The sequence below is a fragment of the Oryzias latipes genome, chromosome 17 (genome assembly GCF_002234675.1).
Source record: "Oryzias latipes chromosome 17, ASM223467v1".
Taxonomy (NCBI): Eukaryota; Metazoa; Chordata; class Actinopteri; order Beloniformes; family Adrianichthyidae; genus Oryzias; species Oryzias latipes.
The window spans coordinates 23898056-23911938 of NC_019875.2; the positions used below are offsets into that span (position 1 = coordinate 23898056).

The following is a 13883-nucleotide window of genomic DNA, read 5'->3' on the forward strand; positions in this document are numbered from 1 at the left end:
TCAAAAATTTTAATATAAAATGGAAAGGAAGGGTTTTAAACTCTTTATTAAATATAGGAAAAACTGTTCATTACAATAGTCAAAATGGCTTGGATTAAAATTTCGGATCGCAATGAAAAACAAAACAAAAAAAAAAACAATTTTTTGTGCCAACCTGGCCCAGCACGATGCTGGCACGTGTTGAGGAGATGGTTGGCACACTTACTTAAAACTCTGTGAAGTGAAAGACCTGAATGAATGGAATTATCTTGTGACTGAAATTTAATAGATGTGTGCCAATGCTCCTGCCTTAACACTGTGTGGCAGTAAATACAACAGATTAAATAAATATATATATATATATATAATATTTTAAAAATAAACACACATTTACTCATACATAAATAGTGCAGGGAAACCATTAAAATGTACCTTAAGAATTAATTGATGTTAATCTGTAGTTAATTGTGATTAATTGTATTGCAGAGAGTAAAATTTAATTGCATGTTTAAATGTATTTGGTTTAAATTTCTTTTTTTATTATTTGAAAAGTAGGTTGCTTGAAAATTAAGAGAGAGTACTACTGCCTTGCGCCAATCTGCAATCAGAACATGACATGGCATTTTCTCAGTGACAAAAGGTTACCATTTAATAATCCTTTTTGATTATTTAATCTTTAATCTATTTTTTTTTTTTTTTTAGTTTAAGGGAACACCATAAAGGGCCATGTTCCGTTGTTCAGGGTCCCTATTGGAGAAGGTGAAAAGATAAAAAAATAAATTAATAAAATTAAAATAATTCTGAGTTGTTTTTTGTTTTTGTCTTTTTTTACAATAAAGTCTAGTTTTTTATATGTTTTGCTAAAATTGTATACATTTTATTGACAAAATAAATGTTTGACACATTTATGACTATGAATCCTTTTAGTTTATTTGAGATAAAAGTGAAGTGTTTTCAACCAGGTTAATTTTTTTTTTCTTTTTTTTTTTTCTTCTAACTTGTCCTGTCCAACAGCTGGGAAGACAGATGAGAGCTGACGGCCTCTTGTGTTAATTTAATTTATTTATTTATTTTTTATTATTATTTTAAATCCATCTTTGACTCTTTTTTTTTGGTTTATGCTTGGTCCTTCAAAAATAATCATTTAGTCATGCTCATTCATACTCACACCACTTTAAATCTTTGAGCATCTAAATGTTAAACGTAATGAGTATTATATATTTGTATACAAATTTGTGACACAAATTCTTAATTTCATAACTCTAAAAGTATTTTTCATAAATTGTTAGGTGTAGGTCAAGAGTTCAACACTTTTAGAATCAGATTGACTGCCAGTTCAACTCAAATGGTTTCCACAGAAATTGAGAGTTGCTGACTAAGTCTAAATCTAAAATTTTTTCCTTCCATGGCAACGATGATTCAAAAGATGATGTGATTCTAAAACAAAGGTGTTTGCACACAGATCTGTGAAGATTTCCTGATCCGAATCTCAGACTCTACTGGCCTCGTTTAGTATGTTAGGGTTTACGCTTCTGCTAGTTTAAACAGAAAGGATTTTTATCTCCAGGGCTCGAAACAAACAACAAGCCTTAAACTTCTAAAAAGCAAAACCTAAAAGAAGATAGGATTATAAAACAAAGCACATCATTTAGAAAAGAACAATTACAAAAATACCTGATAATTGTGGTGGGTTGACAATTAAAGATCATTTTAAAATCTGAAAACCTCGATTGGTGCTGTTGTATCAGAAACTCCATGCTGTTAAATCCAGATTACGCTTTGGTCACTTTTAGGAACATCTGACAACAACAATGATCTTACCCCAGCAAATCTACATCTGTAAGAAATCATTTAAAAAAAGTTTCTTCTAACTCAGCAAAACAGTTGAACTTAACCAAACTGAAATGAAGGGACAAAACATAAAATAGAGCATCGATCAACACATTCCTGCAAATCTTAAACAAAAAAAGATTTGGAAAGAAGACAAGATATTGCTTAACAACTACCTCCTCTAATCGTTTCTGCCCATCTACATAAGCGGTTGAGCAGCTTTTTGTCAAAACGATGAAAAACATAAACTGCACAGATCCCTCATTCCTGTCACGCTGCCTCCATCCGAGCACAACGGTCTAACAGAAAAAAAAAGCTGCAGATAGCATTTACAGACTTCAAGTCAATCAACTTATGGCAGGATTTGAACTTGAACTTGTTAAAGCTGACTAGCTGCCTAAATGTGCCTTAACGCCAAGCAGTCTTTCCACGGAGGGCAAAAGAAAGCTTCCTTTATTAGATGAGAGCTTGTCCGCAAATCCAGTCCGTCATAATGGTTTTAGCACTCTACTGACAACACATCAACAATGGCAGTGCAAGCAAAGAATTTAATTCTACTTCAGGTGCTCCCAGGTCAGCAGTAGTGCCCCTGGCCAAAATGCACTCATGTGAGCACTCAACACAATCTTTTAGATAATTTCTGTCCTTCTACTTCCACCCACACATACCTGTCTTGTCTGTGTGTGTGTGTGTGTTTTTGAGAAAAGTTTAATTAAGAGTATTAGAAAACTATGATTTCACATTTGTTAGAGACTTAGCAGGCCTGTGAAATCACATGGCTCACACAATAAAAAAAAAAGGTTAGTCTTAGAGAGACTTTTTCGTCTATAAAAGCTCAGCTGTCACAACAAAACTGGCTGAGATTCTCTGACTGGAAATGTTGGATCATCATGAGAAGGCACAGCTTGATGCTGCAAATTAACACATTTTTGTGAGCATGTTAAGTCACAGCATAAAAGGAGAAGAGGACAGAGAGGCTTAGGTTAAGATTCCTGAAAGAAGCAGACATCTGCAGGTTAGGTACAGCACCGTACTTTCCACTTATCCCTTCGGATTGAATGAACCGTAAAAGACGAATGAAGGCTTTTAAGTTTATGGACAGCCACTTCAGATCCGTAAATTTGTCATTTATTTCTCACCATCCTGTGTTTTATGACGCATGGGTTCCATAGAAGAGATAGTAGAACTGGAGGGAGCATTGACTCAGTAGGCATCACAGCTGTCACGTGATATGCAACACATCTGCACTTACTTATCTTAAAGGAAATGTTTATGTAAAACAATTGCCGCCAAACTGCGATGAAGTTCTTAAAATTTTCATGAACTATACTGAAATTCTGATTATTTGAAAACCCACTCCGATGGAAATAGTTTTTTGGCGGTTTTAAAATGTTCTTGTGGCATTTTTCTCATGATGGAAGACATGCATAAAGCAAATTAAGAGTAAAATTGCATTTCTGAGTATTTCTTTATTCAAATAGTGGTGAATCAGGACCAGATGAAAAAATGTTGTCTTAAAAAGCCTGAAGTACAATCTATAACCACAAGCTCCCTGCTCTGCATCATTTGGATGCATCCTCTTGCAGACAAACAGATCCACAAACGTCTTTTGTTTTCCATGTCTGAGCTGGCGGGAGTGTGTGTAAACAAAATTTTAATAGGAAATGAGTGCAGGCTTACTCCCTTCCAACAGTCCGCTCTGCAGAAACTAGGTTCAAGAAAACCACACAGGGTTTTTGGATTTTGGCTAAAATCATCATAATCATAATTTAAAGACCACTGGGAACGCTTTATAATAGATCAAGTGGGACTTTTACAGTTTTAACGTAAATAATAATGCATATATAATATATATTTTCAACGTAGATGTTGTAACAACAAAAATGTGGCTTGTGCTGCACAGTAAATTGCTTATTGATCCAGAAAAGTTAAATTCTACCCTTAACACAGACTAATCTTGTCTTGTGAAATTCATGTTCTTTTGCAATTAAAGTCAAACTGAGCCTTTTGACGCTGGAGCTTTACCTTTAAATCCCCATAGGTTGCTCCATTGTGTAACCTATAGCTAAGCCAATCTACTAGAGGAATTAAAAGCTGTCATAATTATTGTGGATCCAGAGTGCTGTTTGAAAAACATGGAAAAAAAAATCAAAGTCCCGGCCCTTTAACTTTGTAACACTGAAAGTTCGGAGGGTGCATCACCATGGAGCGATCCAGTTACTCACGTCATGTTGAGGGACATCACTAACACCCTCCCATCCTGCTCACATTAAACACCACTGCTGTTTTACACCACAGACGCCCAGCTCAGGTTTTGCTTTATGTCAAATACCTAAGACAGCTCGGTGCTCATTTACCTTCTCAGCTTTGTTCAGTCTCACTCTTCTCATTTGTAAAACACATACTGTATTTCCTCTGAAATAAACCATCCTCTCCTTTTCTATCTCCTTCATCTTTTCATCTCCCTCGTTCCATGTCTATCCTCAACGGCTGTTTGATCCCCCCCTTCCTCTTCTCTGTCATCCACCTCCCTCTACCACCCAGTTCCAGGCCGTTAAATGAGCGGGTTTATCTAAGCCTAATTGGTTTAAGGGCAAACAGAAATAAGCAATGACTCTGTAAGTGAGGAGAATTACTGCTGCTGTTGGCAAAAAAAAAAAACATACGCCTGCCACAGAGACAACGAGGAGGGAGGCGAGAGTGGAGGGGGGGATTAGTGGGGAAAAAAAGAAAAAACAGTAGACCACAGACTAAGGTGGAGAAAGGAGGAAATTGGGAAGTGCAGGGAGGGTGACAGAAAGCAAAAAGGGAGTTTAAGAGTTAAAAGTTTAAATTATGCTTATTAAATGGCATGCAAACTGGTTTATATTTAAGAACTCCTGAACAAATGAATTTCATGTATTTTTCTTTTTTTTTTTATTTATGTCTAAATCTAGACTGTTTGGATCCGAAACACAAAACACTTTGTTTCAGCTTCCAGTTGAATTACTTCTACAACCCAGCCACATTCTGAAGCATTTCTTTCTCAGGCCATCCCTCTTATGATTTGTCACTTCATTATTGTGGTATTAAGTCTTTCCCCGGAGAATTTGTATGTAGAGGGGTCAATTAACCCATCCAGTTCATCCATGTGGCCGAAAGGCCCCTCTTTCCTTTTACCGGAGACAGTTCGTGATGATCATGTTATTTAGAGTCATGGTTAAAAAATAAAATAAAAAGTTTAAGGAGGAAAATGTGCTCAACTTTCTTCATCTCACATCTTAAACACTTGTGAAAATGAAGAAAAATAGATGAATAGATTTCAGCCAACCCAATGAGAAATTAGCAATTAATTAGCAACCAAAACAAGAAAACCATTGTCATCCTTTTCATTCAGGTAACCCAGAGGCCCAGCTCCATGCCCAGTTGTTCCATTCTCATTTCATCTTTTCAAGCAAAAGTCAGCCATCAGTGTTTTCTCTATAATGCATTTCTTGCAGGGTAAACATTTGACCTTAAACTCTCATAAAGAAAATTCAGGCTTAACAGTCTGCTTTGAGCACAAAAAGAAAAACAAAAAGAAAGCTGCAGTTGTATGATCAGAGAAAAACAAAATGTTTGTTCATTTGGATGGTTGGACACAACCAGCAAATAAAGACGTTGGGCAGTTCTCATGTTCCCTAGGTTTTAATAAAGAAGATGAGTCATAATACTATAAAATGAGAACAGACTGTATATGTATTTCATGATGGAAGCTGGGCTATCCTTCCAGCAGGCACTCATGGAGGCAACAGCCCAGAGTGTCTGGTCCCAAAGGTCCCAAAGCGGAAATGAAAAACATGTTTTACTGAGGATATAATAGCTACTGTAGTAGTGGCAGCAGCACTTGTCCAGATGAGTGTGTGTCAGATGGAAAAAAAACTGGAAAAAAAGAAGATGCTGACAAGAGTCTGAAAATAGGGAATGGAGATGGATAAAGGAATGAAAAAGGAAACAGTAAAACGAGGGAGAAAGGCGCTTCACTGCTCTCAGTAGAGACTTTTTTTTTAATTCATAAAATGAAGACATTTATGGCAATATAAATTCTTTATAAAGAAGAACAACTTTATAAAGTCTGGGGTTTGTCAGACAAGTTTTAGTTTCAATAAAACATCTAATGATGATGTGAGTTGCAGTATATTTTTGAGTGAGCAAAAACGCATTTCTCTTAAAATAATGAAGTGACACAAGCAACTACAAAAAAATATTTTCACAACTATTATCGCGTTCACACAAAAAGAGTAAAATTAAACAGTTATTTTTTATACGAATATTTGTACTGTTTATGTGTTATTAATACGCGTAATGTGTGCGTAAAAATGACAAAAAGTCCTAAAGATAATTATTCTTCACAGTGATCCTTAGAAATAAGCGGAGAACCATCTGCTCCGATCCACGTGTGTCACATCTCTGAATGCTGGAGACGCAGCGCTGCCCAGCAGAAACCGTTGTAAGCATCCCCAAGCTTCACAGCGCGTCTTGGACACCAGCTTCACCGCGCCTACGACGCGCGCGCGCTTAATCCCACTGATTCTTATTTACCTTCCATAGCAGAGGACGTAATGGCCAGCGCGCACAAAAGCGTAAACAAATCCACTGTCATGGCAGAAGGGTAGAAATGCTCCACAGCGGGTCCCCAGATAACCAAGACGCAAGGTGCGCGTCTGAAGAATCCCTGGTTTGTCTGAGCCAGACTCCAGCAGACAGTCTCTGATGTGAGTCACATTTCAAGACGTAGTAAACACTGTGTGACAGTCAGCGCAAGGGAAAAGCGGAGTATAGGGGCTGGCGGATGCGCACAGAGGGGTGGGTGAGGGTGGTGTTGTGGGGGGTTTGGGGGACACCCGACATTGCCTGCTCTCAGCCCCATTAGACTGCCGGGGCCAATCAAAGAATGGTAGCTGAAACTCACAAACCAATGGCCAACCCGCCGCTCCGCCCTCCTCGCATTGTCAAAACACAAAACTTTTCCTTGACCTATTTGGAACGACGTCCGCCGCACGGAAGGGGAGTAACGCCGCCAGTTGGCTGAAAGTTGCTACTGCAGCCGTAAACCCCAGTTGCTGGAAGAACAGGGATTTTTTTGTACTGAATCATCTTGTGGTTCAAAATAAGAAAACAGTTGATCAGTGGAGTAGTTGATCATCTTCATTTTTACTACAATCTCTTTCCCAACCAAACATGTGAAAAATCAATTTTGGGATGAGTTGTGGATCCGTTTTTTTTGATTTGCATTGGAAACTCTCTTTAATATATTTGACAAATTCAGCTGCATTTCTTAATGATTTAACCAAGCGCTGCACATCAGCCTCCTCCCTTTGCACCTCTCACACCCCTTTTGTGTGCACGTGTGCTGCAACAGATGGCACACAGAATGGGCTTTTCCCTGCAGGGGCCCAGAGGACCAGAGTCTGCTTCAGCAGAGGAAGAGGCAGTTCCCGCCTTGTAGCCCAGAACCATACACCTGTCTTGGTCTAGATATGTCCCCTAAATCCCCAGGGCTAAAGAACTGGGATGAAGTTGTTAATCTTCAATCTGAGTAGGCCTGGTTTTACCCTGGGCCATTGGATGCCCTAATACTTCAGTGGTGTCGCTTAACAGCACACTGTCCCAGATTCGTTTTACCTGCTAGAGCTTTTATGGACTGGAAAAATGGCTTATGATTTTGACATTGCTGTAATGTATACAGGGCTTACATTTGATTGAGCAAAATCACTTGATACAAAATCATTTTATTTTTATGTTTCTGGATATAAATTTAATCAAAAGAACAGAAGATTAGATGCTGTCTGACTATGTTAGTATTAAAAGATGGCACTCATCAATAGAAAATATTTCCAACATTCATTCATATTCTTCCGTTTTGTCCCTTTCGGGGTCACCGGACTGCCGGAGCCTATCCCGAGCGAAGGCAGGGGGCGACCTGGACAGGTCGCCAGTCTGTCGCAGGGTATATTTCCAACATTGCTTCAAATGAAATTCCTAACAATCTACAAATGACTGCTAATTTGCTTTGTTTACCTTTTTATATATATTGGATTTTTATTAGTTTGTTCAACTGTATAAAAGTTGGACCCTTCTTCTTCAAACATCCAAATAATTCATCAGGTAAGAACATTTCTGTGTGCCTCAGAGCTTTATTTTTTTCATAACACAAATTAAACAAAAAAGAAACACATTTTAATTATTTTCAATTATAACCATAGTACACCTTTATGTGTTTATATTTACCTTCAATAAAAGCATTGGACATTTGTAATAAACTATGGTTCCTATGTAATAAATAACTTTTACAATCGTGACTAACTGATGAACTGGGGAAATGCACAAGGCTTCAGAAGCATCAGGCATCAATTGCTGACCGTAGACTGCAGCTGATCAGAGCATTTGTCATTTTTAATGGTGTTGTAACGAGTGGCTCAAAAGCCAGTCACAGCACAGAGCGACACGTTCCGTGTTGTTGGAAGGTTCTCTTTTTACTTTCCATCAGAGCAGTCATCACCCGCACCTTCATGGGTCATGTCCAAATACAGGAGAAAGCTGTCTCTGTTTGCTGTCTACACCCCAGGGAGGAGGAAGGAAGGAAGAGCAGGAGGCGAGGTAGAAACAATAGAGCTGCTGCCGTAGCACATCCTTCCTCACAATGCACACACAAAGAGGCACATGATAACACTCGTGCACACCCACAAAACACCCAAATGCTGATCTACACAGGGACACACAAGTACTTGCCTACTTCAGCTTAAGAGACTCAATGCTGAGCCCAATTGTGGAGAAACTCTTGTTCTTACTGTAGCCTATTTCTTTTTCCTTTTTCTGTGTCTGAACCTTTCAGTGCAGCTTTCCAGTTCTATTTTCATTTGCCTCTTCCAGAGATTCATGACAGCAGAAAACAGTAAACTCACCTACTGGGATCATCTCTGACTGGAGGATGATTAAATGTACTTTTACGCTCTGCAGTTTGTGAGCTGACCCCAAGTTTATAGAGCTTTTGACCTGCAAACGTCTAATCTCCATGACCAATGTGCCTTGACCTTTACTTTTTATCCCTGTCTCATGTTCCTTGATTCCTCTTTGGTTCCAAAAAAAAGGAGAAAAGCAAAGAAAACTTTACTGTAGAGTTTGGGAGGAAACAAACTGCCTTTTAGTGTGTAAAAACAGTGGAAAATATGTTTTTTTCAATGAATCAAGGACAATTTTATGCATAATTCTGCTTTTGGATGTAATGTAACTGGTTGTAAAAAGAGGTGAGCAGCAACAAGAGTCGAGCATATCTAAGAAAACCCAATGAGAAAGGTACAATTTAGAAGACAGAGGCGAAGCTGGGAAGGTCTGTCTGGTAAAGAATAAGAAAACATGAAAATGAAATGCCCAAGTCAATGTGCAGACGGTGTGGGGACTCAGGTGACAAAGGAGTGCCGTGCTCCAATTGTCCTGAGGGGATAGACTGGTTATCAGGCCAAACTTTGCCTTCATCCATCTTCACGGGTCTGTGCACTGTCCATTGACAGTACGTGTATGAAGCTTGGGCTGAATACAGATGTGCTCTGGTCCGGTGTTGCCTGGATAGAGGGTCAAGACCCACAAGTGAGTCCAAGACAGTCAGGCTTTCTGGGTCAAACTCAGACATTGAAAAAGTGGGTTAATTAGACCAGAAACAAAGCTGGATTGGTTAAATGTTTCATGGTGAAGGCTGTGTTTCCTTGTATGGTATTTTATGGTAGTAAATAATTTTTTATTCATTCAGTCTGGCTTGAATTTAAAAGTCAGGAAAAAATAAAAAAATAAGATTTATTTATTTTTATTTTTATTTTAGGAGGGAATTGTCTCTCTAACTGCAGGTAAGACAAGGAGATGTGACAGGAGCTAAAAAAAAAAACTCATTAATCTGCCACTGATGCCAAACCTGAGGAAGCTTGCACCCTGCTATCTGTACAGTCACTTCAGAGGCATTCCTCTTTACTTCTGTGACACACAGCGACACAAAGACTGAAGATGTGAAAACAGCTGTACAAATGTTTTTTTTGTGGGAGCACCAAACGCAGAAAAGAAAATGCATACATTTATTATTAAGGGGAGCAGTTTTATTAACTCTTCATCTTACATTTGTTCTATCATTCAGCTCTGCAGTTCACATGTCTTTAAACAACATAGAAATGAGATTTTTACAGCGTTGAGCTTGATTAGGACATATGCAAATTAGTAAGATGATCATTAGGAGGCCACTTTCCCAAACTTTACATGTTTGTTTATGTGCTAACGTGAGCTCTTGGACAGAGGTGTGCAGTGTGGCTAAATTCTGTGTTCCTAAAAAGATGGCCGGAAGATTTCCACAGAGTCACTCCATTGTTGGTTAGGCAGTATCGCGTGTGGCAGAGAGTTGGATAAAAGCATATGTGAGATTCCTAAAAGGATGTCACAAGTCCTACCCCCTTCCAAAGCAAAGTCACACTGTAATCACATGAGACAAAGGTCTGACAATATTTTGCAGATTGTTCACTGATTGTTTTCCTTGATGACCATGGCAATTAAGAAGCATTCTTTTTCTGATGATCAAGGAATTTCTAATCATAATTGAAATCTTCATTGTTTCTTTTCACCGTTTAGAATTATTTCTTGTTAGCTACTAAAGGAACCCGACGAATATCCATTTTTGTGAGGGGACATTTTATAACAATACACTGTTCTTATATAATGAAAGTCCTACTCTGATCCTCTTTTGATCAATTGTAAAAATTATCCCAGTGGACTTTTAATTGTGATTGTGCAATTATTTTTGAAAAACAAGTTTTGTCTACTTTTGATTTTACAACCATTTGAATGAACAAATATTCAGATATGCAATTTTAAGCTTAATTTTCTTCATATATGTCTTCAATCATGAGGAAAATGTCAGAAGAACATGTTACAAACACAAAAAATGCTAAATTGTATTGTAGTGGGTTATGAAGTACTTTCCTGAACGCAAAGGTATCACCTCAAAAGGTGCACTAGTTAATAAGAAAAAAATAAATTTATGTTTTACAGAGATCCTGGCAAATAGCAGCCCTCCATTTCTTTCAAACTGTCTTTTTCTCTCCTCCATGCCCTGTCACAGATAGCTTAGTGCAATCTATCAACCTGGGTCGGCCCCAGTGAAGGCCAGTGCTTTGTAAAGCAACATATGGGCAGGATGCACACACAACAGTGCTTATCCCTGAGTCTGTCACACAAAATGGGATAAACATCTGGTGGAGAAGAGAGAGAAGAGAGGTCAATCAATCTGCCCTCGCTTCGCCGTACACTGATCCCCCGCCACAGACTGACCTCTGCAACAAATGAAACTGCAGAGCTCGATTTGAATACAAAGAGTCTAAGACTTCACCCTGCTTATAAGACTGTCGATAAGACAGAATGAACTCACTTGCCAACTCTCACGTTTATTTAATGATTCTTTGCCTCTTGCTAAGTACGTTGTGAGAAAAGATCATGAGACAGGATTAGCAATAACCAATATGATGAAAACACAAACGTTCAGTTCACAGCATTTGTGTTCTTATCAGACATTTTAAAGACCCACTCCAATGAAAAAAGGTGTTTTTGATGTTTTTAACATGTTTCCTGCAGCATTTCTCTCTCTTTTTTTTTTTTTATAATTATTTTTATATTTTTTTTATTTCTTCATTCAAATCATTGTGAATCAGGAGCAAGCAGAAAAATGCCAGATCAAAAGATAATTGGAGTGGGACTTTAATGAGATAACAGCTTAGTCAAAATGACAGCGCTACCTAAGACTGGTATGAAAAAGTCCCACACCATCACACAGTGAGGAGACTAGCAGTTCATGGTCAAAACAAAATAGCACATACTGGATTTTTATTTACCCTGAGAAAAATATATGCTCCAAAGATGTTCTTGAATATAAAGCTGATCCTGATAAATTATGGATTATGGAAACCCGCTGACTCTGAAAGTTTTGGGTGAATAGTTGTAAGAAAATCTGGTTAAACATTGAGTTAATTACGTTGATGACTAGTTTCAAAACGATGCACAAAAAAAGTTGAGAAAAATCTGCATTAGAAAATGTGAACAGACCTAAATTCACACAACATTACCTGAAGCTGAAGCTATCAGTCTCTTAGTCTGTTATTTAAAAACACAACAGTTCATAAATCATTGCACACACATCGCAGCTTCAAACGGGTGTTTAGAGTTAATCAAAGGCTGGCACGTCAGCGCCAACATAAGTGATCTCATGTTAGGCTGCAAACCACCCAGACCTCTTAGATTACCTGGAACTGGTCCCAGAATAAAAAAAGGCTAAAACCACATTTAATCAGTAAATGTGTGAAAAAAAAGCAGAGAAACCTGCAGGTCAGCAAAGGCTCATAATACTTTTTAAATCAGAACTGAAAACAGTTCTGTGTTTGGTTCTGCTTTTTATGGTTTTTGTTCTGTTTCTTTTTTTTTTCTTATTTTACTGAGAATTTTATTTTTTAAATGTTATTCATAAATCTACTGTAAATGGCATTGTGTCTTTTGTCATAAAGACCTTTAATCTATCTGCTCATTTAAGGAATAAAACACATTGAAATAAAATAACTTTTTCTTTTTTTTACTTTTACACTTCTTAAAAGGCACATTAAACATTGTAATATCCATTCTGATTTGCTAAAAGGCCACGGTAGGTTCAACTTACTAACTTAAAGCTGTTTTGAACATATTTTTATCCCATAAATTGTAAAATATATTCTCAAAAAGGGAAGGGCTTTCATGCAGCTGTGCTACATTTGCTTGCAGACCACATGGGCTTTAACTCACTTTGCAATCAAAAAAGGAGGGTGTTCAATAAAGTTTTGCTGGATTTGTTGTTAAATATTTCTTCCGTTTGCTATTTCCCAAAAATGTTTTAGGTAATGTTTTTAGAGATTTGTGTTATTTTGTGATTACTACGTTTTGTTTTTTCTGTTCTTCTTTTCCGATTTCAGGCAGCATAGGTGCTAAAGCCCAATTTGTTACACTAGGCTCCTTGATTGCCTGCTTCAACACAGAACATCAATCATGCAGGATTCTTATACAAAAGCAGAAAAACAGAAAAACGTGAGGAAACCATTTTTAAATGTCATAACAGTATTGCTTTAAGCAGCTTGGTGGACTGAAAATGTAAATGATGCTTGACCAGGGTCCGATAATGTATGTCAACATTTATTATTGAAGTAATTGCATCATTTAAAACATGCTAACATCTAAGTTATGTAGTCAAATATGTCCATGCAAACAAACAATATACTTAACACTCTGACCTTTTTTATATTAACACTGACCTTTGAAAGCAATCTTTTCTCCCAGCATGCATTGTCAGATCAATAATCATCACTGCCAGGTGATGCTTGGAGCGTAATCGGTCTGTTGCAGCCTCAGCAGCATGAAATGTACACATAAATGCAACAAAGCCCATGTCAAACCCTGAATGTCAAAACCATCTGCTGTAAATGAACGGTGTTGATTGGAATAATGATTATTTTTGATTTGTAACCTCAAAACACAACGCAAATGGGCTTTCTTTGTCGACCATGCCTCATTTTTAGTATTTGCGTGTGTGTAATCTGTAGTGAGAAGATAAAAGAAAACCGAGAAAAGTAATTAACGGTTCAATTTCCATCTCTTCCATCATTTTACACTTCATTTCTTTTCTGTCTGACTTTTCTTTTTTCTCTCATTCCACTCTTTATTTTAAAGCTGCTTCCACTGCCACACAGAAGCAGGTAGCACAGCCTCCTCTCATTGATGCCCACATCTAATCAGAAGCAGATCCCATTACCACAGAAATCCAGTCAATGACTCCTGATTTAGATCACATTTTCTTGATCCTCAGCTCAATGGGACCTTGATTGATGGCCTGCCCAAAAACCCATACAGTGACTGTGTTCAGATGGGAAGGTATGTGTGAGTGCACATGTGTCTGAGTAAAAGGCGGCTGTGCGTTAGGGTATACAATAAGAATTGAAAAACAAATTTAGAGTTGGAGGATTTTTAACACTTTTGAAGGAAATATTGTACCTAAATGTATAAACCCA

The 13883-nt window shown here is 37.7% G+C and overlaps 1 protein-coding gene across 2 annotated transcripts in view; it reads right to left on the reverse strand.

The window, feature by feature from the left end:
• LOC101173092 (ephrin type-B receptor 1-B) overlaps positions 1–6688 on the reverse strand; it is a 159582-nt gene extending 152894 nt beyond the window's left edge. For both annotated transcript variants that reach the window (XM_004079228.4, XM_011486792.3), the window contains exon 1: positions 6370–6688. In XM_004079228.4, coding sequence (XP_004079276.2) covers positions 6370–6430 — 61 coding nt within the window. In that variant the 5' untranslated portion in view covers positions 6431–6688. The remainder of the gene's footprint in view (positions 1–6369) is intronic.
• Positions 6689–13883: the final 7195 nt, after the last annotated feature.